General features: G+C 45.3%; 5 protein-coding genes across 7 annotated transcripts; 2 read left to right on the top strand and 3 right to left on the bottom strand.

The window, feature by feature from the left end:
* The first annotated feature begins 4,555 nt into the window (after positions 1-4,555).
* On the top strand, positions 4,556-8,375 carry LOC132263889 (cytochrome P450 307a1). Its single transcript, XM_059763904.1, has 3 exons — positions 4,556-4,988; positions 7,125-7,539; positions 7,605-8,375. Exons 1-3 carry the CDS (start codon positions 4,556-4,558, stop codon positions 8,338-8,340), a joined length of 1,584 nt encoding a protein of 527 aa, XP_059619887.1. The 3' UTR covers positions 8,341-8,375.
* Positions 8,376-8,884: 509 nt separating this feature from the next.
* On the bottom strand, positions 8,885-17,484 carry LOC132265360 (uncharacterized). Of its 2 annotated transcripts, none has more exons than XM_059765971.1 (4): positions 17,042-17,484; positions 11,948-12,213; positions 10,829-11,794; positions 8,885-10,759 (listed from the first exon to the last, which is right to left on the bottom strand). In XM_059765971.1, exons 1-4 carry the CDS (start codon positions 17,108-17,110, stop codon positions 10,066-10,068), a joined length of 1,995 nt encoding a protein of 664 aa, XP_059621954.1. In that variant the 5' UTR covers positions 17,111-17,484; the 3' UTR covers positions 8,885-10,065. The 2 variants fall into 2 exon arrangements, with proteins under 2 accessions (XP_059621954.1, XP_059621955.1); XM_059765972.1 differs by lacking the exon at positions 17,042-17,484 and adding an exon at positions 12,908-13,760.
* Positions 17,485-17,784: 300 nt separating this feature from the next.
* LOC132265361 (TP53-binding protein 1-like) lies at positions 17,785-19,530 on the bottom strand. Its single transcript, XM_059765973.1, has 3 exons — positions 18,733-19,530; positions 18,310-18,665; positions 17,785-18,248 (listed from the first exon to the last, which is right to left on the bottom strand). The coding sequence occupies exons 1-3, from the start codon at positions 18,935-18,937 to the stop codon at positions 17,796-17,798; spliced, it is 1,014 nt and encodes a 337-aa protein (XP_059621956.1). The 5' UTR covers positions 18,938-19,530; the 3' UTR covers positions 17,785-17,795.
* A 115-nt stretch (positions 19,531-19,645) lies between these two features.
* On the bottom strand, positions 19,646-23,247 carry LOC132265359 (nucleolar protein dao-5-like). 2 transcript variants are annotated; one of them, XM_059765970.1, is made up of 4 exons: positions 23,021-23,247; positions 21,907-22,737; positions 20,612-21,842; positions 19,646-19,895 (listed from the first exon to the last, which is right to left on the bottom strand). In XM_059765970.1, the coding sequence occupies exons 1-4, from the start codon at positions 23,067-23,069 to the stop codon at positions 19,892-19,894; spliced, it is 2,115 nt and encodes a 704-aa protein (XP_059621953.1). In that variant the 5' UTR covers positions 23,070-23,247; the 3' UTR covers positions 19,646-19,891. The 2 variants fall into 2 exon arrangements, with proteins under 2 accessions (XP_059621953.1, XP_059621952.1); XM_059765969.1 differs by lacking the exon at positions 19,646-19,895 and adding an exon at positions 20,288-20,341.
* A 111-nt stretch (positions 23,248-23,358) lies between these two features.
* On the top strand, positions 23,359-27,382 carry LOC132265317 (RNA polymerase-associated protein CTR9 homolog). Its single transcript, XM_059765913.1, has 4 exons — positions 23,359-23,575; positions 23,647-23,745; positions 23,807-26,034; positions 26,089-27,382. The coding sequence occupies exons 1-4, from the start codon at positions 23,534-23,536 to the stop codon at positions 27,281-27,283; spliced, it is 3,564 nt and encodes a 1,187-aa protein (XP_059621896.1). The 5' UTR covers positions 23,359-23,533; the 3' UTR covers positions 27,284-27,382.
* Positions 27,383-27,455: the final 73 nt, after the last annotated feature.

Raw genomic sequence — 27,455 nt, forward strand, 5'->3', positions numbered from 1 at the left:
TAATATTTTGATTTATATTTATTTACAAAATAATGTGTCAGTGGCTTTAGCAGAACTAGTAATTATGAGAGGCTGATAACTTTATCACGTGCTGCTAATCCTAGTTAGAAATCAATTATCCTGCCATTGAGATAAGGCCATTGAGTTCTGGTGAGAATTTCTAATATAATTCCATTAGGAAGAGCAATTATGATGAAATAAATTACACAATTGACTAATTTTTAGTTCATTAACGATTGTGTAATTGGTGATGAAATGCAGGTTTTTTTTTACACACTCTTTGTTTTCTGGAATATTCTGGTGTATTTTTTCTCGGGCATCTTACGATATTCAAAAAAATGGCCAGAAAAAAACAGAGAGAAAGGCTAATTGGAAACATGCGCAATGTAAATTGATACACTAGATGCAAATAGTGTAATTCTAGGACACCTTATAGCCGTCGAATATCTTGTACAAAGTATCATCTTTTGTGTGCCTCTGTTTTCGGCCGAGACGACGGAAGATTTCTGCCGCGATCACGTACATACATAATAGGTATTCATGCATGGAAAAGGCTTAACATTTTGAATATGCTTAACACAAATAAACAAGAAGCGCCAACGAAGTCCAGTCTGCATGCATAAAAGTACAATTCGTCGCAAAACCATGCACCACTTGTGCGTGAACTGTTCGGGCTTCCCAAAAAATTGACCAATTTTGCTCCGCTTTTTTCAAATTTGCAATTGACTGCGCTTTGTTGGAAGGACATTTTTCTTCGTGCGCGACACTTCAAGTGTGAGTGAAGAGACAATATGGATTTCCTGGTGAGATACACGGGCATCCAGATCCATAGGAATAATAGTGGAATTTCCATATTCTATTGATGTTTCAATTGCATAACGACTTATCTCGACCTCTTATTCGTCTTGCGCCTCAAACAGTGTCCGATCTAGGTGATAAATTGGGGGAAATATATGCTGATGCGGAAGTTTAAGATAGTCACTGATTGATTCTGATGTCATCCCAATCAATATTGAGGCCAAATCTTACGACACGTCCACGTTCTTTTTCATCGGCGCGGAGCATTGTGTATTATCAATTCATCGGCCAAGAGTGGAAATATCCATGGCAATACATGAAAACATGATGATTGTTTTGGGGGGAAAATTTCACCGAAAAAAAAACACACAGGGGTCCAGAAAAAAAACAACAGCAACGAAGAAACGGCGCAATATGCAAATGGATTTTGAGAAAAACGGGTCTCCACAGTTCATAGGGAAAATTGATATTCAACAGATAAGACACAGAGCAACACTGCTGAAATTGCTCCATATACACACCCGATGGAGAAAAAGAAACTCCGTGCAGATTTTATAATTTGCGTGTGACCGAGCCGAAAGCATCGCGTCTCCCGTGTCGCTCCATCTATGACCAATAAGACCCGGAAACTGTCTCAATTGCTTGTTTGTTTATATCAATCTTCGCAGCATCGGCAATTTCTGCGAGATTGCCTCATGGAAATCCCTCTCTTTATCTCCTGTGCGCCTTTCTTCGCGCTGTTGCGACACTCTTGGACGTCAGATTGCATGTAAAATGATTGACCCCATTAAGTTCCTGGAAATATTGACACACACAACTCTGCCGAGGCGCGCGCGGCATGAGACTTACAAGTACTGAAATATTCAAATGTCTTGACTGACTATTCAGGTTTAGGCGCCGTGAAAATTTTCCAGAAGCTTCGAATTACGGTGTTATATCAGATTTACTGGCCTAGATTTCTCGTGGAAAATTGCCGTTCAAATGCAAAAGTTAGAAATCACGGTGATAAGACATTGAATTTTGGATTGAAAGAGCTAATAATTTAGAAAGTTCTTTGGAATTGTGAAGAATTGGCAATTAATTCTGAGTAAATATCACGGCCGTTAAAGCTCTCTGTGTAAACTTTCCAGCATTTTCTTACAAAATTGTTTGAGCTTTCTAAAAAATTGTTTATAACTTTTTCCTTCTGGTGGAACTTCCTCATATTTCTCGGAAAAGTCTTGATCTAAATAATGTATAGCGTATAATTTCAAAGAAGACAACCAAACACTAAACTTAAGAGATCTTAGAAAGTCAATCAGTGATATAACATTCAACCATTAAAATTCAGATATGGATTTGAATAATAACAGTTTTGTCGCGAATCGCGATTCACGTGAAACCTCCTGAGGTGCTTCTCAGATCACTTAATATAGACATTCAAATGATTTCCCGGGAAGAGGAGATTCTAGCCGTTCTCTGCATAGTAAAGTGGAGCGTATGTTCAATGCGAAAGGAGCACAGTTTTTCCACTGAAAACACTCTGTGAAAAGTTTGAGAATTGACAAAATGGCCATTAATTCATCTGCATGACGCGCTGAGGGATAGTCGTAACATGATGATGCTGTGCGAGAGGAAGAAGTTTTTTCTTGAATGAATTCTGGGCGATTTCTTTTTGCACAAATGATTATAAATAATGGAGAAACGCTGGGGCATGTTGGAAATTGTACAGGCAGAACAAAAACAACGTTCTCAATTGCAAATTCTGACAATTGAAGAATTTCCTCCGCTTCAGAAACACTTTTCTTTCGTTCTGCTCTCTTTTCTCTCTCTCTATCTATCTTCACTTTTTTTATTTCAATCGCCACTCTTTGCACTCTGGCCACGACGTGAAGCGATGGAGGTGGAGGAGATTAAAAATAAGAGTTGGAATTGATCATTTGCCCGGGATGTTGCGGAGTGGTTGCAAATCGTGGAAAAATTTCCATTGAGAAGATCACCTCTGGCGAGTGCTGAGCGCGGTGAGCTGAAGGGTGGTCGTCTATCTGGTTCTGGCTTGAATTTTCCTTAATGTATTCGACGGCCCACATTGGGACCCCGCGAGAACAGCGGTGGAAAAGTCAATTTGTTAAGCAATTCAGTCAGTCATTGAGTCAGAAAAGTGTCGTCTCCGTTTTCCTTAGAGACAATCTCAATATTAATCCACTGAATATTTCAGCAGTCTCTGAATTCTAATTTACTTCTACTTCCGCCTCGGCATCTCTCCCAGAATTCAGTTACTAACGTAACTCGCGCCTCTGTGTGTTGGGGGCCTTTTCCTCTCGCTCTGTCGAGGAGTGTATGTGATATTTGGGCTGAAGAGAGTCTCGTCGCGAGCGCCAGCCAATCGCGAGGTATCCAAACACACTCAAAGGCCAAAACTCAGCAGAACAATTGGCCACAGAGTGGAGTGTAGAATGGCCAAATCTCCATTTTCGTTTTCCATCCAGATCCCACTTTTAGCAGTGTCGGTGATTCATCGGCAGTAAATCACGCCAATTGCCGCTCATCCAGCTTCCAGCGCTCTCCTCCTGGCGGTGCATCGCACAAATGGGCTCCGCGAAGGCATTCTGGGCTAGTTGGCATTGCACGGAGAGCAAATGGAGTGAGAATGATTGATTCTGGCGCGCGAGGAAGGCTGCTGAATAACCAGAGTCTCTCACATGCTTCAGCAAATCCAGCTATTTAGCTATTCCTTACCCGACTTTCCGTTCTAATCGCCCTTCGTCGGAAATTGAATTGACGCGCTTTTCTTTCGCGCATAAACACATTTTCCCCGCCCAAAAGGTGGTAACCTCTTTCACTGTATATGCATGAAATCCTTGAAATACTCTGGATTTTTGTAACGATCCTTAACGCATTTACTATTAAATTTCTTTGATATTTATACGAGTATTAGAAAAGTCAATGTTTTAATGACTCAAATTGAAGCAAATTTGTCCAAATAAAACGGAATTTTTCTCAGAATTTCAATGCTCACTTCCTCTCATAAAATATTCATCTCTCTTCTGGGAAATGTTTAATATTTTCATGCAAATGCTGATGGTGAATCTATTAATGTTTTTGGACTGAACTTTCTAGGATCCGGTGTTCTATTTTTGCAATATTTCTACCCAACTCATCAATAATGTATTCTGCGAGTGTTTGCGCGAGATGTGCTCCATGCCACCGGAAGGAGTGGTGGAGGGACATCCTTCCAAGCGACGAAGAGATATCCAGTGCGTTATCATTGAGGAGTGTTCTTGTTATTTATTTTCCTATCTCATGAGCTCTTGTATAGCACCTCAACGGCGCGAAGAGTATGATCAATACACAAACAATGTATTATTTATTATGATATCCCATGTAGAGATGTATATCGCGGTGTATATCGACGAATATGTATATGGCTAAGACACACTCTCTGGATTCTCTTTATACGCCGGCCCAACGAGCATTACAAATGTGTATAGAAAATGATCAATGGGAAGGCAAAAACAGAAGCGCGGAGAGACTCGATTCGGGGATGCATATATAAGCAATTGGAAGCCACCGAAAAGACTCAGTGTACGTTTTAGTCACCTCAGGGGATATCGTGAGACCGGAGAGCACTTGGTATCAGAGGACACCTCTTGCTGATCACCAGAACTTGAGAATACCGCGTTGCATCTTCCAGCCAAGGAAGACCCTCTGATCCGTATCGTGTGCCTTTTGCCAGAGCCGCAGGGATACTCTTGTGTGACAGTCTCTCCTCGTGACCATGGCCGTCGGAATAGTGCTAACGCTCTTCCTGCTCTTCGTGACGTTTCTCGTGAGCTACGTCCGCGTGCTGGTGGAGTGGCGTCGCAAAGTGTACATCACATCCGTGCCGTACGTGAAGGCGAGGAGCCGCCAGCAGAGTGAACCGCCGCAGCCCGTGACGAAGGAGTTCGCTCAGGCGCCCGGACCGGCTCCGTGGCCAATTTTGGGCAACTTGCCACTCCTGGCGCACCACGAAAACCCCTTCCAGGCCTTCACGGAGCTCAGCCACAAGTACGGCGACGCGTACAGTCTCACACTCGGCACGACCAGGTGCTTCGTCGTGAACAGTCTGGAGCTGATCCAGGAGGTTCTCAGTCAGAATGGGAAATTCTTTGGCGGACGCCCGGACTTTCTGCGCTTCCACAAGCTCTTCGGTGGCGACAGGAACAACTGTGAGTAGCCTATTTCACATCTCCTCTAAAACACACGCATTTGTGCGAAATTTTTCCCACTTGTTCGGCCCCATATTGAAATGCGGAGTGAGCCAAGTTTATTGCCAAACGGAAATTAATTGTGCTGAAGTGCGTGGAAAATGCTCAAAATCTGCACCCTCTGCAACAATGCGCATTCCCGGCGAAATTGTTCGTTGGCCAGAGTGTGATTTTTCCAGTAAAAATAGTGATCTATGCATAAGAATTCCTACCATTCTGTGAGACGGTGAAACGGATATCCGTCGCAAACAGAGACACTCCTCCTGGAGATTAAAGACTCTAATTTGAAACACTTGCCAATGGTATAATTTCTTCGCACTTTTTCTCACCAAAACTCATATGCAAATTTATCCGAGAAAATTCAGTACAGTCTCTAAACTTGTCCTCGAGAATGTGATTTTCTCTTCTCTACTCTCTGACTTGAATAGCACAGAAAAATTATTCGTCTCTCTTTTTGCCCATTTGTGTGTTTTTTTTGTAATATTGGGAGAGAACAAACGCGGAATAATTTACGCACTCAACTGACTTTTGTCTGTTGATGCTCTAATCTGGGTGCTCCTTCGGAATTCTTCTACTCTGCACCTACACACGCATCGCAGTCACGATAAGAACCAATTAGAAGTTTTCCTCTCAATTTCTCTGCTGTTCTGCAACATCCCACGAAACGCATGCAAAGTTGTTTTCTTCTGCTGCTCGTGAGCGGCAGCAAATGCTTCGGGCACGCAAAGAGCAAGAGTTTTTTCCTCTGTTTTGATGGTTTTTCGATGGATTGCACCGAGGCGAAGGATCTCCTGAGATCCTAAATGATGTCATCGTGGCAATTTGGGAAGGCCGAGCGGTGCAATTTTAGCGATCGTATGCAAAAGCGGTGGGGAAAACTGTGCTCTGGAAAGTTTGACTTTTTCGGGGGGCTTTTTTGCCTTCTCATGTCCACGGGTGAGAATGGTGAAAATGAGAGAGTGGAAGTAGGTTACAGCTAAGCAGATTGAATTTCCATGAAAAGCCGGTGCACGCGAGGGCGGAGGGGGGAATGAGTGGTGCTCGGCAGCAAGAATGAAAATTGCTGAAGTGACGCGAGGCATATTTTGGCGCAATAAAACTCTGCGACTGGTGTAATTTGATCAGATGGCATTCCGTTGGCAACATGCACTCGTGCCACGAGCTAGCATTGCGTGCACGATTTTTTGGCGGGAAAAGCGGAAAATCACACCGGGCGCAGAATGTGTTTCACCCGGAAATTCTCTGTTGGGCGCGCAAGAGATTTCTTCTCTTTCTCGACTCACTTGGATGGCGAATGGGTGAAATGAGAATTCACGGCAGTGAAGAGATTAGGTCATTAAGTTAAGCATTTACTAGTTACTTTGCATACTTGCACACACACTGAATTTTTCTTTTCAATTCACCTCCGCCTTCATTCTTGATGTTTTACTTTTCAACAGGCAATGCCGATGATGATGATTGTTTGTTCTTGAAAAGCCTAGTTTCACAAGTAAATACCCAGCATCAGTGGCCAATGTTTTCTTCATACTTGAGAGGGTTTATGTAGTGGAGTAATTGTTTTTAATTATGCTCTTTTAATTAGATTAAAAATACAAGTGTTCCACGGATTGCCTCTGTGAGCGTGCGGTTCGTGAAGAATTTGCAGGAAAAATCTTATACAAAATCAATATATACGTCGCTTGCCAAGTGCGCACTTTTCTGTTAATTGGGCGCTCTCCATAGAGTTTGACCTTGGAAAATCGCTGGAATGGGCAATCGAAGGTCACGTGTGTGTGCCGCCTCCTCGTGGGCGGCGGCGGCATATCTTCCGCGCTTAAAATGCGGGGCGCCAAAGAATAGTGGGCCAAAGAGGAAACGCGCGATAGCCAAGGCTATTCCGCGCTCCCCGGAGACAGAGTGTCTCCTTGAGGGCAGATCGGCGGCGCACATGCGAGGATTTATTGAAATCAGGGGGAAATAATCTGAATTCCGTGGCCTTTTCCTTCCCACTGACCTACAGAGAACATGTGAGAGAAGATATCCCAGGAAGACATGCGGAGGTCACCGCGCAATATTCGCAATAGTGATTTTGTGATTTTCTCCCTCTCTCTCCTACAGCTCTGGCCTTGTGCGACTGGTCGAATTTGCAGCAGAAGCGACGCAATTTGGCCAGGAGGCACTGCTCCCCGCGTGACAACTCAGACTACTACCGCAAGATGTGCGACATTGGCTGCCTGGAGATGGGCGAGTTCCTGCGCGTGCTGAAGGACAAGGTGGGCACTGGGCGTGAGATGCACGTGAAGGAAGTGCTCCAGGCCACGGCGGCGAATATGTTTTGCCACTACATGTGCTCCATCCGCTTCGATTATGCCGATCAGGACTTCCTCAAGATCGTCCACTGCTTCGACAAGATCTTCTGGGACATCAATGAAGGCTACGCTGTTGACTTTCTGCCCTGGCTTCAGCCCTGCTACACCAAACTCCTCAACAGGATCTCCTCCTGGTCCACTGAAATCAGGAAATTCATCCTCAAGTACGTCACTTGACCATCAAAGTCCCCTAAAGCAAAGACTCACTCTTGATTTCTCTCCTTTGCAGGCGAATCATTGAGGATCGTGAGTTGTCTCTGGACGTTGAGGAGGATGAATCTGACTTCACTGACGCTCTCCTCAAGAGCATCATCGCTGATCCCTCTGTGACTCGAGATACCATCATTTACATGCTGGAGGACTTCATTGGCGGCCACTCTGCGATTGGAAACCTCGTGATGATCTCTCTGGGATATGTGGCGCTCCATCCCGAAGTAGGCCAGCAGATTCAGGCGGAGATTGACCGGGTGACTGAGCGGAAGCGACCAGTGACGCTCTTCGACAAGGAGAATCTTCCCTACACCATGGCAGTGCTGTTCGAGACGCTGCGCTACTCATCATCACCGATCGTGCCTCACGTGGCCACGGAGGACGTGGCTGTGTCCGGCTACGGCATCACCAAGGGCACAGTGGTGTTCATCAACAACTACAAGCTCAACACCAGCGACAAGTACTGGGAGGAGCCCAAGACGTTCAATCCCACGCGCTTCCTGGAGAACGAGGACGGATCCAGGTATCGTCTGAAGAAGAACTTGCCTCACTTCTTGCCATTCAGTATCGGGAAGCGCACGTGCATTGGCCAGAACCTCGTGAGAGGCTTTGGATTTGTGATGCTGGCCAGTATCATGCAGAACTACAATATTTCCTGCACGGATCGCAGCGCCATCAAAATGTATCCCGCCTGCGTGGCACTTCCGCCGGATGCCTTCCCACTCACGCTGACCCCTCGCAACGCCCCCGAGTAGACACACCCCCGCGGACTCCCTGAAAACCTAAACCAACCACCAGCATTTCTCGAGACGAGTTGCGAGCAATCGAGTCGCTTCGCCGAAACATCGCACGCAACCAATTGCACAGAACTTGTTCAGTTTCTCAACTCTTCTTTTTCCACTGTAAAATGCAAATTGTATCGCTATGTTAATACGGGTTCTCGACATTTTAATTGCATTTTAGGGATTTAAAGGCCATTAGACTTTTTGTGATACCTTAGGTGTGTTTTTATATATTAATATTTTGTATGTTTAGAATGGAGGCAAAATGGATCCGAGTGTAAATATTTGTTGAATTGCGAAAATGAAACGATGACTGATTATCGAATATAACTTAACACGATAAATAGTTTCATTCCTTAAAGATGTGGGGAAAGAGATAAGCCGGTCGTTTTGCTGGGGAGTTTTATATATATATATGTATGTATATATATATGAAAGATATCACTAAATTGCTATGCTATTTTTAGGCAAATTATTACTATTTCACGCTACAATGGAAAAAATGCAAACACATTGATATTAGGGGATTGATTTATTGACGAGCAATACTTTGAAATATATTTCTCCCAATATTGGTAGTAATTATAAATAAGAGAAAGGAAAATTCACCACAATCGACTGTAAAAGTTCTAAAGTGAAATATTACACATTATAGATTTTATTTCTGTAAAATTCTTCCACTAGTTTAGTGTATGTCGCTCAATACATTATATATATATATCAGTTTGTTTTACTTTATTAAAAGCAATTTTACATAAAAGAAATTGTACACAAAACAAGAAAAAATATTATATAGATATTAAGACTGACTTAAGAATTGTAGAGAAAATTAAATGTATAGAAAGATAAATGATGCTTACATAGACGATAAATTAACATTATATACTTTCTATCTTATGTGTTACAATAAAATATATATATATTTTTTGCATAATTAACACAAATAGTTTCATTTCACCAACAATTCCACGGTGGTTCTTGGCATCTCTACACATTTTTCCCTCGAGTTTTTCCTCTTCTTCCTCTTGGATTTATCATTTACCAGCGCCAAAGTGATTCAGGGCCTTTTATATCCTTTACTTCAATAAAATATAGACATCGAATTATAAAGTAAAATAATATAATTTTTCATGTGGTTAAGCTTATAGAGTGTTATTTACACTCTGCAATTCAAATTCTCCTCTCATTCAATCTCCACTGATATTTTGAAAGCTTTTTTCGTATCAACATTTAATAGAATAACAATTTATTTTTCATAATTAATAAAGTAATACATACAAATTTCACAATTTCCGCCATTTCATTCGTTCTACAGCGAAAAAATTTGCTGTCAAATAAGTGATTTCTGCACCTTTTTCATCAAAACTTGAAAATTAAACTAGTTTTTGCACTCACTCAAAACCAAATGATCTCGTTATGCAAGACACCTAAATTATTATTCCTTTGAGGTCTCAACCTCAAATTAATGCGTGAGCAATAAAGTGGCAAAATATGGAAAAGAAGTTCAATTTTTATCACTAAAAAAACTACTTATTAAGGAAAGAAGTGGTTTTCAATTGCATCATTCTACAATAAATGCTGGTCAACGTAACTAAGAATCACGACTGTCAGTCGAGTAAATTCACATTCTTGCAGTTAAACATAAACATACGAAATATATATTAAACACCAACTTTAGGCAATGAATACTCGATAACTTCACACATCCTGCACGATCATCTCGTCAAATTTGCTCGTCACTTGTGATTTATTGACCTTCTGTGGTTCGCTGAAGACAAACTTGTCTTGCACAGCCGCCACATCGAGATCTGCAGTGATTTTGTCAAAGCCCGACGCCATCGACACAGAACTAAGAGCATCTCTGCCACTCAGTAAATCCCCTAAAGGACTCTTCAGTCCACTCTCCTCCACTTTCCGCCCGCCCGGCGGATGCCACGTGGAATCATCCAGATCCAATTCCGCATAGAAGCGCGCCTTCTTTGCCGCCGGCGACATGTCCTCGCTGTCAAAGACAAATGGAGGCACATCAGCAGCACTCGATGTCATCAGATCATCGAAGTTCACATCCTCATCCACTAAAGCATCGCCCACAAACTGATCCTTGCTGTCGAACAGCAGATTTCTGTTGCGATTCTGCTCTTGCACACTGTCTTGTATCGCCTCGGCGAGCTCTGTCTCCTTCGCCGTCTTGCCCAGCTTGAGATTGGGCGCCGCTATGAGGGCCATACTGAGCAGGAGAACCATGAGGCATGTGGCTGGCTGAGCGGTGTTCGCCCCTTTCGACAGCAGCGCCTGCAGCTTCTTCATCTGACTCGTGAGATTGGCATTCTGGCTCTGCAGCATCTTGATGCGCTTCATCAGAGTCTGATTCTCCTCTGTGCACTGCTTCACTCTGAAAATTCCCAATAACAACACATTAGAACTCACATACAAATAAGATTCTGCGCCAATGTTTTCCTACCTCTCTTCCAGTCCATCCACATATTCCTTCTTTCGCTTGCGGGAATCCTGGGCGGAGATCTTGTTTCTGATTTTCCTCCTTATCCTCTTCAGCTCACGCTCCTCATGCTTCGTCAGCGGATAGTTTGTCGGCAGACTGATGCCCTCCTTGGCCAGAAGTCGCTTCTCCTCAGCCGTGAGTATCAGTTTGTTGCCAGCAACGCTGGATTCTGTGCAGGTGTCCTCCAAATCATCATCATCAATGTCAAGCTCCTCCTTCACAATATTATTGGAAACCATAGGCTTGTACAGGATATCATCCCACGCCACACTCTCGCCATCTGACGTGTGATCAGACATGGAATCATCGAGCAACTGCTCCTTCGGCACCATCACATTCTTCGGCACGAGTCCCTGTTTTGACTGTTGCAGCAAATTCGCCGCCGCCTGCTTAATGATCAACGGATGACTGGTCTTACTTCCACCCGCATTGATGATCTTTATCGTTCGCACATCCTTCACATTCTGCAGTGTCACCGGCAGGAGAATCGATCTCGCATTGCCCGTGCCATTCTGCACCCTCACCAGCTTCTTCAGGCTCCCCACATTCGTCAGGTGATCCTTGTTTATGATCACCGGCGATTTCGTGAGCTGTGATTTCTGCAATTGGATGGTAACTTTCTTTCCCGGCGCCATATGACTGCCCTGTGATCCCACAATATTCACACTGTTGCCACCACTCATTGGGGCCATTCTGTACAGTTTCACCTCCTTCGGCACCGCCTCGACTTTCTTCTTCTTCTCCTCCACATTCAGCACTGAACCCTTGTCATCTGCACCGCGAGTCCTCTTCGTGCCCTGGTACACTTCCTTGCGCACAACGCGAAGACTCTGCTGCACCGGAGAATTCTGCCCGCCGCGTTCACTCACAGAAGCTCCAGGAGATGACATGGCTGGACTCAAAGGCTCATATTCAGGACTCATTTCTCTGCAACACACAAGAGAGATTGAGGTTATCACCAGGAAAAAACCCGGAAAGGGAACAACCTTAGCCAATATTGCCCTTGTCAACTGATCAATCTTATCAGAAAGGTTGCTTTAACTTATTTGATTGATAGTATTGTTATCAATTTTAACTTACAAGTCCAAATGATCACTCGAGAGTCCGCTGTCCGAGGCGGCGCTCGAGAGAGGCAGAAGACCATTCCCATCCAGATCGGGCTTCAAATCGAATCCCGGAAAGTCTGGTTCATCTGAATACGACGAAATCCGATCATCACCTTCCATGAGGCTCGATGTGATCTGCTTTATTTGCTCTTCATCGTCCAAATCGGGAATCAGTGTGTCATCCATGGAGAAGAGAGACTCGAGAAACTCATCTGGACTCGATGGCCAATCTCCTTCTCCCTGTAATAATCAAATAAAAAAAATCATCCATTAGCCGCGCATCCATAATTTCTCGACACTGAGATATTCGGCGAAAAAAGCAATTCAATGCCAAGAGACCAAGTGAGTGAAAACAAGTTTCTGAATCTCTTGGGTGCCTTCAAATAGAAAGGAGTTTGGCGAAAAAGTTAATTGAGTGAAAAACACGCCTCACAAAATTTCAATTGAACCAAGACACAAAACTCTGTGTCGGGTGAATTTTTAAACCTTTCTCTTTGCAACCACATATACTCGGCAAAAGTGCCGTATTGTACTTTTTCGGAGCATGGCGAGATTTTGCAATCTCTCAATTCTCACGATCACCAATCATCGGGTGTTTCGCTTTGCACATTAAGAGTCTCTTTCCCCATTGCGGATCCCTAAAGTCTCTCGGCGAAAAATGTGACGAAACACCCGGTTTTTCTTCTCATCACCACGTGCTCAATATTGGATCTTCAACTTTCAAATATTGTGCTCCTCGTCTTCTTGCGCAAAAAGGCACATCTTTATCTCTCGAGGGCCATACACACTCTTAATCTCCAAAATTGAGAACACACACATCAGGGAGCTCTGAGACGAATTATGTTCTCTTATCAACACCGTGGCACATTTCGCTTTTTCTCTTCCACAGCATATGTGGCATTAAAAACCCAATGATTTATGATTATATACGTACAAAATTGAACATTTTGTCATTGAAATCCATATTGTTCTGCGCGCCTTTCCAATTCGTGATTCACTCCTTTTACTTCACCACTGCCAATTTGCACGTTTTTGCCACATTCTTTCCATCCTGAGGAGCACAAGAATCACTGTTCCAAGACGATAGATCGCAAAGAGAGATGGAAAAATTCACAGCCACATGGCTTTCAAGCCAAGCAAGAGTTTTATATGTGTCTCTCTCCACTTAGCCGACACGAGAAGCCAGTTTTTCGAGGCACGAAATTTTTGATTACGTGTCAATATGGATTGAATTCTCCGGCACTTTCCATTCGACTGAAACTGAAATCGCGCTTTTGCCACTCAATATTTCACTGATAACTGCTTCTAAGGTTAGCTATCGCCAGCACAATTTTTTATTCATCATCCCCATGGCATGTTGCATAATCCAGCGAGAGAGAGCTATCTCTCTCCCTTGTCAACTGCACGCAAATCTATTTTCCCCGCGTGCCGCGCGTCAATTGATTTTTTCACACACAAACCACCACTCGCTCCGCCACCCGCAGCATCACGTGGATTTTTCCGTGCGACAGAGAGAAAATCGCGTCTCAATGGGAAGTGGAAAATACACACTGAATCGAATGGTGTGGTTTGAACAGTCGCCGACCGCGAAAATCTAACTGTTCCCTCGTTCCGACCTCTTGGCTTCTGCTTTCCTCCTCGCCACCTCTTTCACCGCCTCCCACAGACACACATGCACGCATAACCACGGCTCAAGAGGAAATACCTGTTGAATCACCTTTTCCTCTCTTTCACATGCACACGTACCGCCAACCATTGCGGAGACAGGTAAGGTGAAACAATACATTCCGCATGAAATATTTAACACATGCAGAGACGGTGAAACCTTTCTCGCGCTGGTCGGATTGGACAAAAAGAAGACGTACAATCACCAAATTTTACTGTGAGCCGAAGAAGTTGTTGCCGTGCACAGAAGACGCAAGAAAGACTACCGGAGAGACAGGCATCTTTGGACACTTCCAAAGTTCTCAAGCTCCTGACCATCGGTAGCCCCGCTTTCTCCTAAAGTTCCATTAAAATTCAATGAATTCTTTGACCCAAAAATGATACAATCGACTCTCAATATTCCCACATTTTACACACCCTCGCTCGACCATACAACTTTTTCCCAATCAATTGAACAACAAATTAAATTAATCAAGTACTTCAGCCCACAAATCTAATCGCCTCGTGCTTAGAAGAGAAGATAACACAGTCAATTATTCAGTGAAATTGAAAGATAATCTCAAATGACCTTTCTAATATCACTTTTTTTAACATTTCCACTCTCATCGAAACAGTCCTGACGCAAGAAATTGCCTTTTTTGAAACCCACTTCAGAAATAATCCCCCATATTTGTAAATATATTTCGGCTACAGTTGATAATAAGTATGTTATTCACAGTCAAAATTAAGGAATATTCGTCCAAATTGATAAACAAATGTGTGGACAAATGTTCAACTACGGAACTTTTATTCTGCACAATTGAATACACAACATTGTTCAATTGTACAAGAATATCAGCAACATTACTCGCTATAATTGATAAATATTTATTATCCTCAATGCTGACAAATGGTGACAAATGTTGCTCTCAAAGCCTTTACAATTATGAGGACATTTTCTGGAGAGCAAAAAAATTAATTACAACCACTTTGCCTGTGGCAGAAAACTGTGTTACGACACCTCATAATTTCGCGCTAACTTATCTGGGACATATTCTGTGAAGAACAGCAATTTCATCATGATGTTTGCACAGCACTTAGCACAGAATTTTTTGGGCCTTCGCAAGCACGAGCACTTAACAGCCACGTGCCTTATTTTTCCCAACTCAATCTTCCCCAACTAATCATTGGAAAACACCATTAAAATTCACTTGAATCCCATGCAAGTGAAGAAGTTATTCTTCAATCTCAATAACCACAGACTATTCGGCAGAAGAAAAGCAGAAAAGTAAAAAATTAGAATTGCAAGAAGCCCAGAGACTGCAAAATTTACGTAAAATCTCTTATCATTGCTGATGTAAACAAGTCTTCTATTAATAAAAAGGCAACGGCCCGAAGGGATTTATTCATAATACAACCATCCTCAGTAAAAATAGATTCTCTCGGGCTGTAAACAACATTTGATTGAATTGATGCTCTCTAAAGATATTTACATTTCACAACTACGCAATTCCATATTCTTTATCGCGATTCCTCTCTTATACGAAATAGCTCTGCATTCCGTTAATTCACATGCCACAAAAGGTGTGAATATTGAGTCGCGCTGTGTAGAAATAAGAGAAAGAATATAAGAAAAATACACGATTTCAATAGTTCGAAGACACCGGTTGTTTGTGCGCGCAAAAAATTCATGACCTCTCAATGCGCAGCGCCAAAGAGAAAATGATGACCGGTGAATTTCTGGTGAGTCATGAACTCGTGGGATGATTGCCAAGAAGTTTGCAGTTTGCCGCTTAATCATTATCTTGAACATATTTTTATGTACTCACGAAACAAGTGTTAAATTTCAAGGTTAATCTTACTTGTCGTGCGATAAGATTGGGAAATTACTTCAGGCAGACATTTAACCTTGATTACTCTCATCTTGGGTCGTTTTTTCTCCTGAGATTTTAGCTATAAAGTCATGGGATTCACAAATTTGGAAGGTAGAAAAAATGGAAGAAAATGAATTTCGAGACCTTCTTTTACATCATGCCAAAATAGCTCTTCTCTCCCCTATTATTCAATAAAAACAGGTAGTAAAATACAGGAAAACCATATTTTGTTGAGTATTTTGTAAATTATTGAATACATTTTAACCTCATTATTTAACTGGGAAGAAGAAACACTTTTTCCATCTCTATTAATATTGATGGATTATTTTCAACATGAAATTTTCATTCTTCATCAATATTTTTCCCCTTTCTAGAGGGTGAAAACCTCATTTAAGCGAAATCCACAGGATTTTTCCTATAAGAGCAACAGGTAGTGAGACAAATGAAGCTAATTTCCTCGCTCTGTTATCGCACAGAGTACAGTAAATTACTATTACTTTAGTACATTTCCAAAGAAATTTTATGACTCTCCTTGCGCAAAGAGCGGAGAAGAATTTCCAGCTCTCGGTCAAAGAAATTATTGTGGACAGGGAGAGGAAATGAGGTCATGAATGGTTGATTTTACTGCACTTTTTTCCCTTCTTTCACAGCCTCTCTCTCTATACAATGTTTATGCCCACAGCCCACAGTGAAATAACCGAAATAACACTGAGATTTCTCTCGCATCGCAAGTGAGCACAAAACACCCAGACAATTATGCAATACTTGGGAATAATATCCCGAGTCCCAGAGAGATCAAGTCACGGGGATTTTCCGACAGCGTCTCTCTCTCTCTGTGATTGGAATCTCCATCGGACAGAAATGCCTATAAATGCGGGTAAAGAGCGTTAACAGCAATTATTTCCAGTGATTTATCGCAAGAAATTCAGTGCGTTTCGTCAGTGTGGAAAAATTATCTAGAACAGCCACTCGAGGCGTTTGAGATTGAGGCGAAAATGCGAGGGAAACGGCAAGTGGTTAATGATGATGATTTTTCAGGCTGCACAGACACTCGTCAAGTGTCCTATTTTCTATTTCGCTTGCACGAGACTTGGCTTTTAGAGGCCAAAACATTGCAACTCTAATTACAGTGTCTGAGCAATATTCTTGGAACAGGCGCTCATTCTCTCATATTATTGCCATTTCGGCGTGATTTCAAGCTACAAGGATTCCAATTTGCAATCTCATTAGAAATTCCAATTCCCAGACTCGGGAAAATCCCCAATTTTCCCAGAATCCCTGAACCGGTACTGATGCGAAGAATGTTTGCCACGCAAAACAAACTCCCGGACAGAGAAAGGCCAGTGATAGAAGTGTTTATCTCTCTCGCGATACTTCAGTCGCATTCTGATAAGCTTCCTTATCACAATTGCCTCTCTTCTCTTTCTCCTCGCACACAATAAACAAATAGAATCATCGTCGAGCGTGTGTGTTGAGGCGAAAAATGATGAATCACAGCCATCCGCAGTTGGTCACAGATGGCAGGGATTTGTCCTGTCCGGACGACTCACCATGAAATCCGGGGGATCGCTGTCCAACAGCTCGTGCTTTATGTCGTGCGACAGCAAGTTAAAATCCATTATTTTACGCAATTTCTGCTGCTTCTCATGAGACTTTCACGCCCTTCTTTGCAGTGTGAGTGCCTTTTGTTCCAAAGTTCACTGAAATCCACCACTAAAGTTCTGCCACTTGAGCCACACGTACAATCACTGAGTCACAACTTTAGCCCTCACAGACTGTGCAGGTCCTCCACTGAAATGTTGTGTTATTTGATGAAATTTGTTGACTTTTTGTGTAAATTCCGAATTGTTCTCAAACACTCCACTTGAGAAATTACGCGACCAATCAGAAACCTCCAACGCGTTCGTAAAATGTCACGCAGTACCGCAAATTTCCACCACTCGGCGCCACTCTCCACTCACACCAACCATTCAAAATGCCCAATCGTAACAGTCACATTCACGTGCTCTTGTATTTTCGCTTTTCTGGCCAATAAAAGACACAACTATTCCATAAAACAATTGGTAATTTTAACATGAAACCAGGACATCACGTGGTTGTTATCATATGATAGTATACAATTATACAGTATTTTGTACAAATCCGGGAATTGACATCGCCTTACAGCTAAAATTACTACAAATCTCTAAGATTGATTTCATCTCGTGCTTTTTACATCCAAGAGTCGTTTGCCCATCAAATTGACACGAAACTCCTTTGTACACGCGCGCATTCAGAGGCAATTGGTTAACAAATGCAACAGGATCAACAGTCATCCGTGAACATTTTTGTGAGACCCTCGTGAGCATTGGGATCGCAACTTGTGCCCGCGATGAGGCTCTGCACCACCCACACTGTCGACACGACAGAAATATTAAAGTCCTTGGCCTTCTCAATCAGAATTGGCGACACATCGCCGCCCACCAAGAGGAATCCCTTCTGAATAGTCGAGATATCATTGACAGACTTGACTCTCTGCACTGACGACGCCCCAGCGAGTTTACACACGCGCGTCCAGAAGTCCGTGAAATCACTGTTCTCACTCACGAGCAGAATGTTGAGATCGACAAAGGCCTTGGAGTTTGACGAGACGCGCCGCACAGTAGGTTGAATGAAGCGTCTCTCAATGATTGACCAACCGGCGGGCAGTATGAAGTCTCTCACTTCCAGCGCTCTGCCACTCCTGCAACTCTCGATGATCCACTCGTGCGAGATTGCCTGAAAGCACAAGTGGCATGAGCACAATCGCACCATCTCGCATCGCTGCGCAATCACTCACGTGGATTCCCGTGGCCAGACACTGGACGTACTTGGCTGTGGTGCAGGAGAATGGCGCTATCAGCTTGCAACTGGCGTACTTGGCCTTGGGCACGTCCTCCCAGTAATTGTACACCTTGCCGCCGCCCGCCTCAATCTGCTTCGTGAGGTGATCCTTGAAGAAAGGCACCCTGTGCACCTCATTCACGTGATTTCCCTCGCCCTCGTGGCCCAACACTTGACTGCTGCCCCTGCCCTCGGACGTGATGGTGAGGATGAAGCTCTTGTTTCTGAACAAACTCCTGGACAAAGGCACTGGACCGAGCACATCATCGAGCGACCGGCCATTCTTCAGGCACTCATCGAAGTACCATCGCCCTGGAAGACAGAACAGATCAGCTGCCACAGTTTTCCCCCAAAGGCTCTTCTCCCCCGCAACACTCACTCATGCGATCAATCTCCTTGGCCGTCTTCTGCAGCTCCGGCTGGACACCATCGATGGCCTCCAGGGCGGACGCATCTGGACTCTGAGGCACGGTTTCAGTGTCGGGAATGTCAGACAAATCACTGCTTTGACTCTCATTGAGAATCACTGCCGCTGGTGGAACTTCCGCTCTGCGATGGTAAACCAGACAACATCTCATCCTCATTGTTCAGCGCAAAGGACCCTCTGTCTCTTAGGGCCTGCTCATCGGAGATCACGCGATGGCCGTTTGGGTATCCACGCCCGGATCGATACCCAACAACCAAATTCTTTCTTTTTGCCATTATTACTCACTAACATCTCTTCTTCTTAATAGCCTAATAACACATTACAATGAGCAGACCCTAATTTCTATATTCTCTCTTCTTCCCAGTGAGGATAACAAGGACAAAATAAATGTCTAAAAATCCTGGGAGAAATGATAGAAAATGGAAAATAAACGACACAAATAGGCAAAGTGAAAAAACTACAATTTTTCTTCATTACACTTTTATTACTTTTCCAAAAAAAATGTCCCATCAGATTTATCAATATTATTCTCTTTCTCTCGTCATCATAAATTTCTTATTCTTCTTGATGATAAATTTACTCAACGCATATGTATTCACAATGAATATTCCATTCATCAAGAGTTTCACAAATACAGTAGGTTTACTAATTCTTTTTTCTTCTTAAAATGATCTCTCATAAATTTCTCAGTACTTGGAAAAATTCACAAGAATATTACCTCATTTGCATTACTTTTTTTTACTCTCTCTTTATATTCATGTTTGTTCTCATCTATCGCTTTTATTCTCTGTTTTTTTTCATATTAAATCTAAGAATTATAAAGTGACAAATTGAAGTTTCACCACTTAGCCTAATTTTGTCTTATATTATGACGCTATCAATCATGTATCAACTATTGTTTACTTCAAAATCTCCTTTTCACTCCTCATTATTCAAATTTCTTTTCTCTCTTTTCAATATTCTTCCTCTTTCACTTTGTTATCGAATTGTGCAAATTATGTATTCTCTGTCTTAATATTTGTGTTCTCTTCAAGAGAAGAAAGCAAAAAAGTCCTAAAGGTGGGAAAACATAATGTATGGGAAAAATTCTCCATTTCTACACGTTCTGATTTTATCTAGAAAACAAAGAGAAAATACAGGGAAAACTAAACTCATGTCATATGTATTGAAAATATTGGAAATGTTACTCAATTACAGGATCAGACAAAAGGAATTGACACAAGAGACACAATTATTGTGGTTGCAAAAAGCCCAGAAACAGACACTATGGCACCTCAAGTGAAACACGCGCGTGTTAAGCAAAATTTTGATTAATCTTTAAATAAATCCCAAATCATGAAGTTAGAAGAAGAGTCTTGGATCTTTGCATCAATTCATTCTCTTTGTTGAAATATAACACTGTAACTTCCCATTCCGCACCTCAAAGTTCCACTTAAAATTTAAATTATAAATTACTCATATGTAATTTGTCCTTCTCTTGTCAATGTTTAATTCATCGTCTTGCTCGCTACTTCTTCTCATTCCTTTTTCTTCCAGCTAAACTTCTACTTAAAACGTATATCTGCATGGAAGGGGGAGAAAGAGTACAGGCTTATGACAGTGGCGATACTCTGAGGGCTTGGTCAATTTGGTGGGTGGACAACAGGGGAGGGGTTGGTGTGGAGTGAGTGAGAGAGAGACTATAAACTACCCTACAAATTTTGTATGTTCCTTCATCTGATTTATCCTCATCAAAAATTGTGTGTGAGTGTGTGTTATTTTGTTGTTTCTCTCAAAGGGGGTGGAGAAATATGTGTGTGTGTGTGGCTGATGATATAAAAATTAACTATACCTCTTTCCACGACGTCCCTTCTTGGCATCCCCGCCGGAGAATCCAGCCTCGGCCTCCTTGGGATCCGATTTGCGGCCCACCTTGCGTCCAGAGGCTTCGGACTCCGAAGCTGACGACTCCCTGCGAACTCTCTTCGCCGTGCTCAGGTCCATGAGTCCAGTCTGGGGATCCTTCTTGATTGCCGCTTGCAGATTTTTGGCCTGATCCTCCTCCAAATAGATGTCCGACGCCGTGCGCACCACTGTCTTCGACTCCGTCACCACCGTGTACAGGACCTGCTCGTCCTGGTCCATTGTCACCTCCGTCACCAGGCCCGGCTCGTACGTGTCACCCTCCACGAGGGCATGCACAGACTGGTCGAGGAATGGCAACAGGTCTCCGTGGCCGAAGACAATCTGATCGCGATTCAGCGTCTTCAGCGCCCCATCCGCGAAGTGGATCGCGAACTTGCCGCCACTCTTCTCCGCCGACACGCGTCCCGCGTAGTACATCTTGTCCACCCATCGCGCCATTACGGCATAGCCCACTTTGCCCTCCTGGACGCCGCTGACAGCCTTCGTGGCTGGCGACTCCTTGGCTACCGGCGTGGCCGTCTTGCCAGACACCCGGCGACTCGATGTGGACGCCTTTGCGGCCACAGGCGTGGACTTTTGACTCTTAGGCGTGGATGTGGCTGATTTAGTGCCCAAGCTCTTGCCCTTCTTCTTTCCCATCTCCTCGGCCTCCTCCTCCGGACTGAACTCTCGCATGCGCTCCACGATGAAGGAACAAAGTGATGAGATTCCTTTGATTGTGACTGTGCTCTTGGGCAGCGCCGGAACAGCGAACTTCTCCGTCGCCTCCTTGGATCCACTCTCGCCAGACTGTGACACGGTCTTGTCGCCATTCGACGAGGTGCTGGGCGCATCGTCACTCTTCTGGCCATCCTTATCCACCTTGTCTATGTACAGATACTTGATTTCGTTCTCCTCAAAGCAGAAATTCACCTCATAAACACTCTCCTTCACCAGCGACTCTCCCGCATCCTTGCCATTGGATATCGCCACAGCATCTGCAGCCGTCTTGTCACCCCTCTCAGCCGCATCTGTGCTCTCCGCCTTCACATCCTTCTCATCCAGCGTCGTGCTGGCGATATCTATCGATGTGAGGACTCCATTGCGCTGCTTCTGGACTTTTCCCGAATCCAGCACTTTTTCATCCGATGACGATTTCATAGGCGTGGCTTCAGCATCTGCAATAAAAAGCAACATTTCAGTGATAATTGTAATGCCATCTTCCCCGTCAAATCAATTTACCTTTCATCTCCTTCACAGGCTCGCTCTTCTCCGCCACACTAGTCTTATCCTTGGCGTCCACCTTCACGTCCTGCTTCACGTCGCCCATGGATGTCACCTCGGGAGATTTCTGAGATGGAATGTTGGCAGTGTCTGCAGGTAAGTTCTTAGCCTCAACAGCTTTGGGAGCAGAACTGGCACTTCCTGTTGTCGAGGAGATGACATTCTCATCGTTCTTCTCCTTTGTGGGCTTCTTAGTCGGCGAAGGCTTCTCTCCGTCCACTTCCATCTTCTCCACCTTGTCAACTTTCACTTCTGGCTTGGGCTCCTCTTTTCGCACCTCCTCAGGCTTCGGTACGTCCTTTTTGATTTCCTCCACTTTCTTCGACTCCTCCTTGGGCTTATCATTCACTTCGGCGGCCTTCTGTGGCGACTCTGACGCCTTCTTCTCCTCAGTCACCTTCTTAGGCTCTTCCTTGGGCTTCGTGGCCTCCTCGAGTTTTGCCATGAAAGCCTCATCCGTCTCCGTCTGTCGCGTGCTGTTTGCAAGCGATTTGCCCTCCACAATGCGCTCCATGCGCTCCAGCAGATCATCCCGCTTGCCATCCTCCTCGAGCTTCTTCAGCAGATCCGCCGGCTTGGTGATCTCCTTGTTCAACACCGGCGCGGGAATTGCGTCCAATTTGGCAATCAGGTCATTGTCATCATCCTCCTCGACACTCTCGCCATTGTTGCTCGTCTTGAGCTTCTTCGCATTATTTTCCGGCTTGAGTTCTGTGGAGTGGCGACGCTTCAAGGAGTCACTGTTCGTGTGAACCTCCGTCTCCACTACAATCTTTGTCTTCTCACCCGCTGAAAGACACGAGAACGCGCATTAGAACATCCCAGAGGGGAAAAGAAGGTGGCCTTATGGCACTCCGGGTGGAAAATTTTCTATCGCACTCCCAAATGGCTTTCGCGTTTCGCGCGGAGAGCAAAAAATGCGCTTCTCCCCAACGCCCCGCGACACCTTTCACACCAATTTCCCCCATCGATCCACGTAGGCTCGTCCACCCTGACTGTTTTGTTGTGAAATTCCGCCCACTCGCCCTGCACACAGAGCATGAAAAACGCAATAAAAGTTTCACTTTCTTACCATCCACATGAAGCGCCGCCGCTTTTTCAACAGGCTCAGCAATATCCATCTTGTATGCACTCTTGTACCCAACTCCACGTCAAATACACATCAATTTCCTATAAAACGTTCCCTTGTGAGCGTCTGTGCACTGTTTTCAACTGTCTCCCTCAACAAATTAATGCTTAAAACTCGACTCTCTTCCCTTGACGCCAATCGTTCGTGATGGTTTTCCTCAATTTTTTGCATATGGCGACCGGCTTCGGTTTTCGAACACCACACCGCCAATTCACCACTGTCCCACGTGCGAATTCCCAATCTCACCACTCTGTGGGACGCTTTTTCGAAGTGTCAGTGCGATGGTGGGATGAGTTTTCGACTGGAGTGGCGTGTGTTTATCAAGTGTACATTTTCTCAAGTAATTGATATTCCTGGTGTGGTTTCACGACATACGGTGTGCTAAATTATTTAGCCTACTCATAAGTGGGTGGAGAGAGAAATATTTGACGACCACGCGTGTGAATAATTGCAAAAATGGCAGCTCCGATAGAGATTCCTCTTCGGGACACCGATGAGGTGAAAAAACGAATTTCCACCTATCTCTCTGGGATTTTCCTTCAATTGTTCGCTTCCACTTGCATCCTTAGGTTATTGAGTTGTATCCTGAGCAACTTCCCGACTGCGAGGAGGTGCTGGGAATCCTCAAACAGGAGAGATCCCAATTGAACACTTGGGTGACAGTGGCGGTATGTCAAGCACTCCCGGACAAGAAGATTTCCATCTAATGCTGTGTTTCATTGCCTTTAGCTGGCCTACTACAAACTCAACAAGACAGATGACTTCATCAAGATCCTGGAGACTGCCCGGGTGGAGGCGAACATCGACTACCGTGACTTTGAGAAGGATCAGATGCGCGCGTACGACATGCTGGCGGCGTACTATGTGCAGGAAGCGAACCGGGAGAAGGCCAAAGACAAGAAGAGGGAGCTCTTCATGAAGGCCACCCATCTGTACACCACGGCCGACAAGATTATCATGTACGATCAGAACCACTTGCTGGGCAGAGCATATTTCTGCCTCCTGGAAGGTGACAAGATGGAACAGGCGGACGCGCAGTTCAACTTCGTCCTCAATCAGTCGCAGTCCAACATTCCGTCGTTGCTTGGTAAGGCGTGTATCGCGTTCAACAAGAAAGACTACCGCGGAGCACTGGCATTCTACAAGAAAGCCCTCAGGACGAATCCCAACTGCCCAGCGGCGGTGCGTCTTGGGATGGGTCATTGCTTCCTGAAGATGAACAACCAGGAGAAGGCGAAACTGGCCTTTCAGCGCGCCCTCAGTCTCGATCCGCAGTGTGTTGGCGCTCTAGTGGGCCTGGCTATTCTCAAGCTGAATCTCCACGAGCCAGATTCCAATCGTCAGGGCGTGCAGATGCTCTCCAAGGCGTACACAATCGATTCGAAGAACCCAATGGTGCTGAACCACCTGGCCAATCACTTTTTCTTCAAGAAGGACTACCAGAAGGTCCAGCACCTCGCGCTGCACGCCTTCCACGACACCGAGAATGAGGCGATGCGCGCCGAGAGTTGCTATCAATTGGCCAGAGCGTTCCACGTACAGCGCGACTACGATCAGGCCTTCCAGTACTACTACCAATCCACACAGTACGCGCCGTCCAACTTCGTCCTGCCCCACTTTGGCCTCGGACAGATGTACATCTATCGCGGGGACACGGAGAACGCCGCCCAGTGCTTTGAGAAGGTACTGAAGATTCAACCTGGGAACTATGAGACAATGAAGATCCTTGGCTCATTGTATGCCAACTCCTCTTCGCAGTCGAAGAGGGACATCGCGAAGCAGCACTTGAAGAAAGTCACTGAGCAGTTTCCCGACGACGTGGAAGCGTGGATTGAGCTGGCGCAGATTCTGGAGCAGAATGATCTGCCAGGATCACTGAATGCCTATCGCACGGCGACGAATATCCTCACGGAGAAGGTGAAAGCGGAGATTCCGCCTGAGATTCTCAATAATGTGGGTGCGCTGCACTATCGCCTGGCGAATCTGGATGAGGCGCTGAACAAGCTCGAGGCGGCTCTGGAGAGGACGAAGATTGAGGCGCAAGACGATCCGCAGTACTATCACTCAATCTCCGTGACGATGACTTACAATCTGGCGCGTCTATATGAAGCGATGTGCTGCTTCGATAAGGCGGACAAGCTGTACAAGGACATCCTGAAGGAGCATCCGAACTACATCGATTGCTATCTGAGGCTGGGCTGCATGGCTCGTGACAAAGGGTTGATCTTCGTGGCTTCGGATTTCTTCAAGGACGCATTGAAAATCAACACTGGCAATCCGGACACGAGATCTCTGCTGGGCAATCTGCATTTGGCCAAAATGCAGTGGACTCTCGGTCAGCAGAACTTCGAGACAATCCTGAAGAATCCAGCCACGGCCACGGATGCTTACTCCCTGATTGCCATGGGGAATTTCTGGCTACAGAGTCTCCATCAGCCCATCAAGGACAAGGACAAGGAGAAGAAGCACCAGGAGAAGGCACTGTCCATGTACAAGCAAGTGCTGAGGAACGATCCGCGCAACATCTGGGCCTCCAATGGCATTGGAGCCGTTCTTGCGCACAAGGGATGCATCATTGAGGCGCGTGACATCTTTGCTCAGGTGCGCGAGGCCACGGCAGAGTTCTCAGACGTGTGGCTCAACATTGCGCACATCTACGTGGAGCAGAAGCAGTACATCAGTGCCATTCAAATGTACGAGAACTGCCTGAAGAAGTTCTATCGGCATCACAACGTCGAGGTGCTGCAGTATCTCGCCAGGGCGTACTTCCGGGCGGGAAAGCTGAGGGAGGCGAAGCTGACACTCTTGCGGGCGCGCCGAGTGGCTCCGCAGGACACTGTGCTGCTCTTCAACATTGCCATGGTGCTGCAGCGTTTGGCCATGCAGATCCTCAGGGATGAGAAGTCCACACTGGCCATAGTGTTGCAGGCTGTCCATGAGCTGGGATTGGCGCACAAGTGAGTGTTGATAATACTTTGAATTGCCCATTATCTAATCACCATTTCTTGCAGGTACTTCACCTACTTGTCTGTGCATGGCGACAAGACGAGGTACAATGTGGCATTTGCGGGCGCTGAGGCTGGACAGTGTCAGGATTTGCTGTCTCAAGCGCAGTACCACGTCTCCCGGGCGCGTCGCATTGACGAGGAGGAGCGCTCGTTGAAGCAGAAGCAAGAGGAGGAGAGAAATGCGTTCAAGATGCGCCAGGAGGAGGAGCGTCGCAAGTTGGAGGAGATGCGACACAAGAACAAGGAGGAGATGCTGCTGAAGCGACAGGAGTACAAGGAGAAGACGAAGAATGCCCTCATGTTCCTCGAACAGATGTCAGAGCCGAAGAAGAAGAGCGGCAGAAGTCGTCGCGATGACTATGTCTCGGACTCTGGAGGCAGTGATTCACCGGCGCCTGGTGGGAATGAGGCAAATCCCGAGGGTGGTTCGTCGCAGAGGAAGAGAAAGAGGGACAAAGGCTCATCGAAATCCAGGAAGCGACGTGATAAGAATCACCGCAGAGGATCGGGAACGGAGAGTGACGCGCCGCGGTCGAAGCGTGGGAAGAAGAAGGAGGGCAAAGAAGGAACTCGTCGGCTGTCACAGAAGCAGCAGAGCAGAATTGTGTCCAAGGCGACGATTTCCACCAGCGAATCCGACAGTGATGCCAGCGATAAAGGGAAGGGCAGGAGTCGCAGTGGCTCTCCTGCGCGACGAGGACGTCGCATCTCATCGGGAAGTGACAGATCGGGATCGTCAGCAGGGAGTCGTCGTCGATCACGGTCGGGATCGAAATCCTCAGCACGCTCATCGCGAGCCTCCAGTCGCTCACGCAGTGGTTCTGGCTCACGATCTGGCAGCAGATCTCGAAGTGGCTCTCGCAGTGTGTCCAGGAGCAGATCCAGGAGTGGTTCTCGTAGTGTTTCTCGCTCAAGATCCCGCTCTAGATCTCGCTCGGGCTCCGCAAAGTCCAAATCTCGCACGCCAAGTCGCTCAAGATCTCGCTCCAAGAGTGGCTCGCGATCGCGTTCCGGAAGCCGCAGTCGCTCCACCTCAAGATCCAGAAGTCGCTCTAAGTCCGGCAGTCGTTCCAAATCCAGAAGCCGCTCTAAGTCCAGAAGTCGCTCCAAGTCAGGATCGCGCAGTCGAAGCGCCTCCAGGTCTGGGTCTGGAGGCGAGGAAGCTCCTCCCAAGATTGGGAGTGATCAGGAGAATTAGGATTTGCTGACTAGGCCTAGAAGATAAGACCTTTTCGCGCTGTACTGAGCAAATTTATTTGTCAATAAAGGTCCGTGCGTTATTGAGAAGTTCAGTTAATGGCAATAGCTGTGGAGTTTGTGGGTTTTTGGCCAAAAGGCGGCCGGCGTGATTACGAAAGATTCCTGGCAGG

This window comes from Phlebotomus argentipes, unplaced genomic scaffold (genome assembly GCF_947086385.1).
Source record: "Phlebotomus argentipes unplaced genomic scaffold, Phlebotomus argentipes genome assembly contig_2, whole genome shotgun sequence".
Classification (NCBI taxonomy): Eukaryota; Metazoa; Arthropoda; class Insecta; order Diptera; family Psychodidae; genus Phlebotomus; species Phlebotomus argentipes.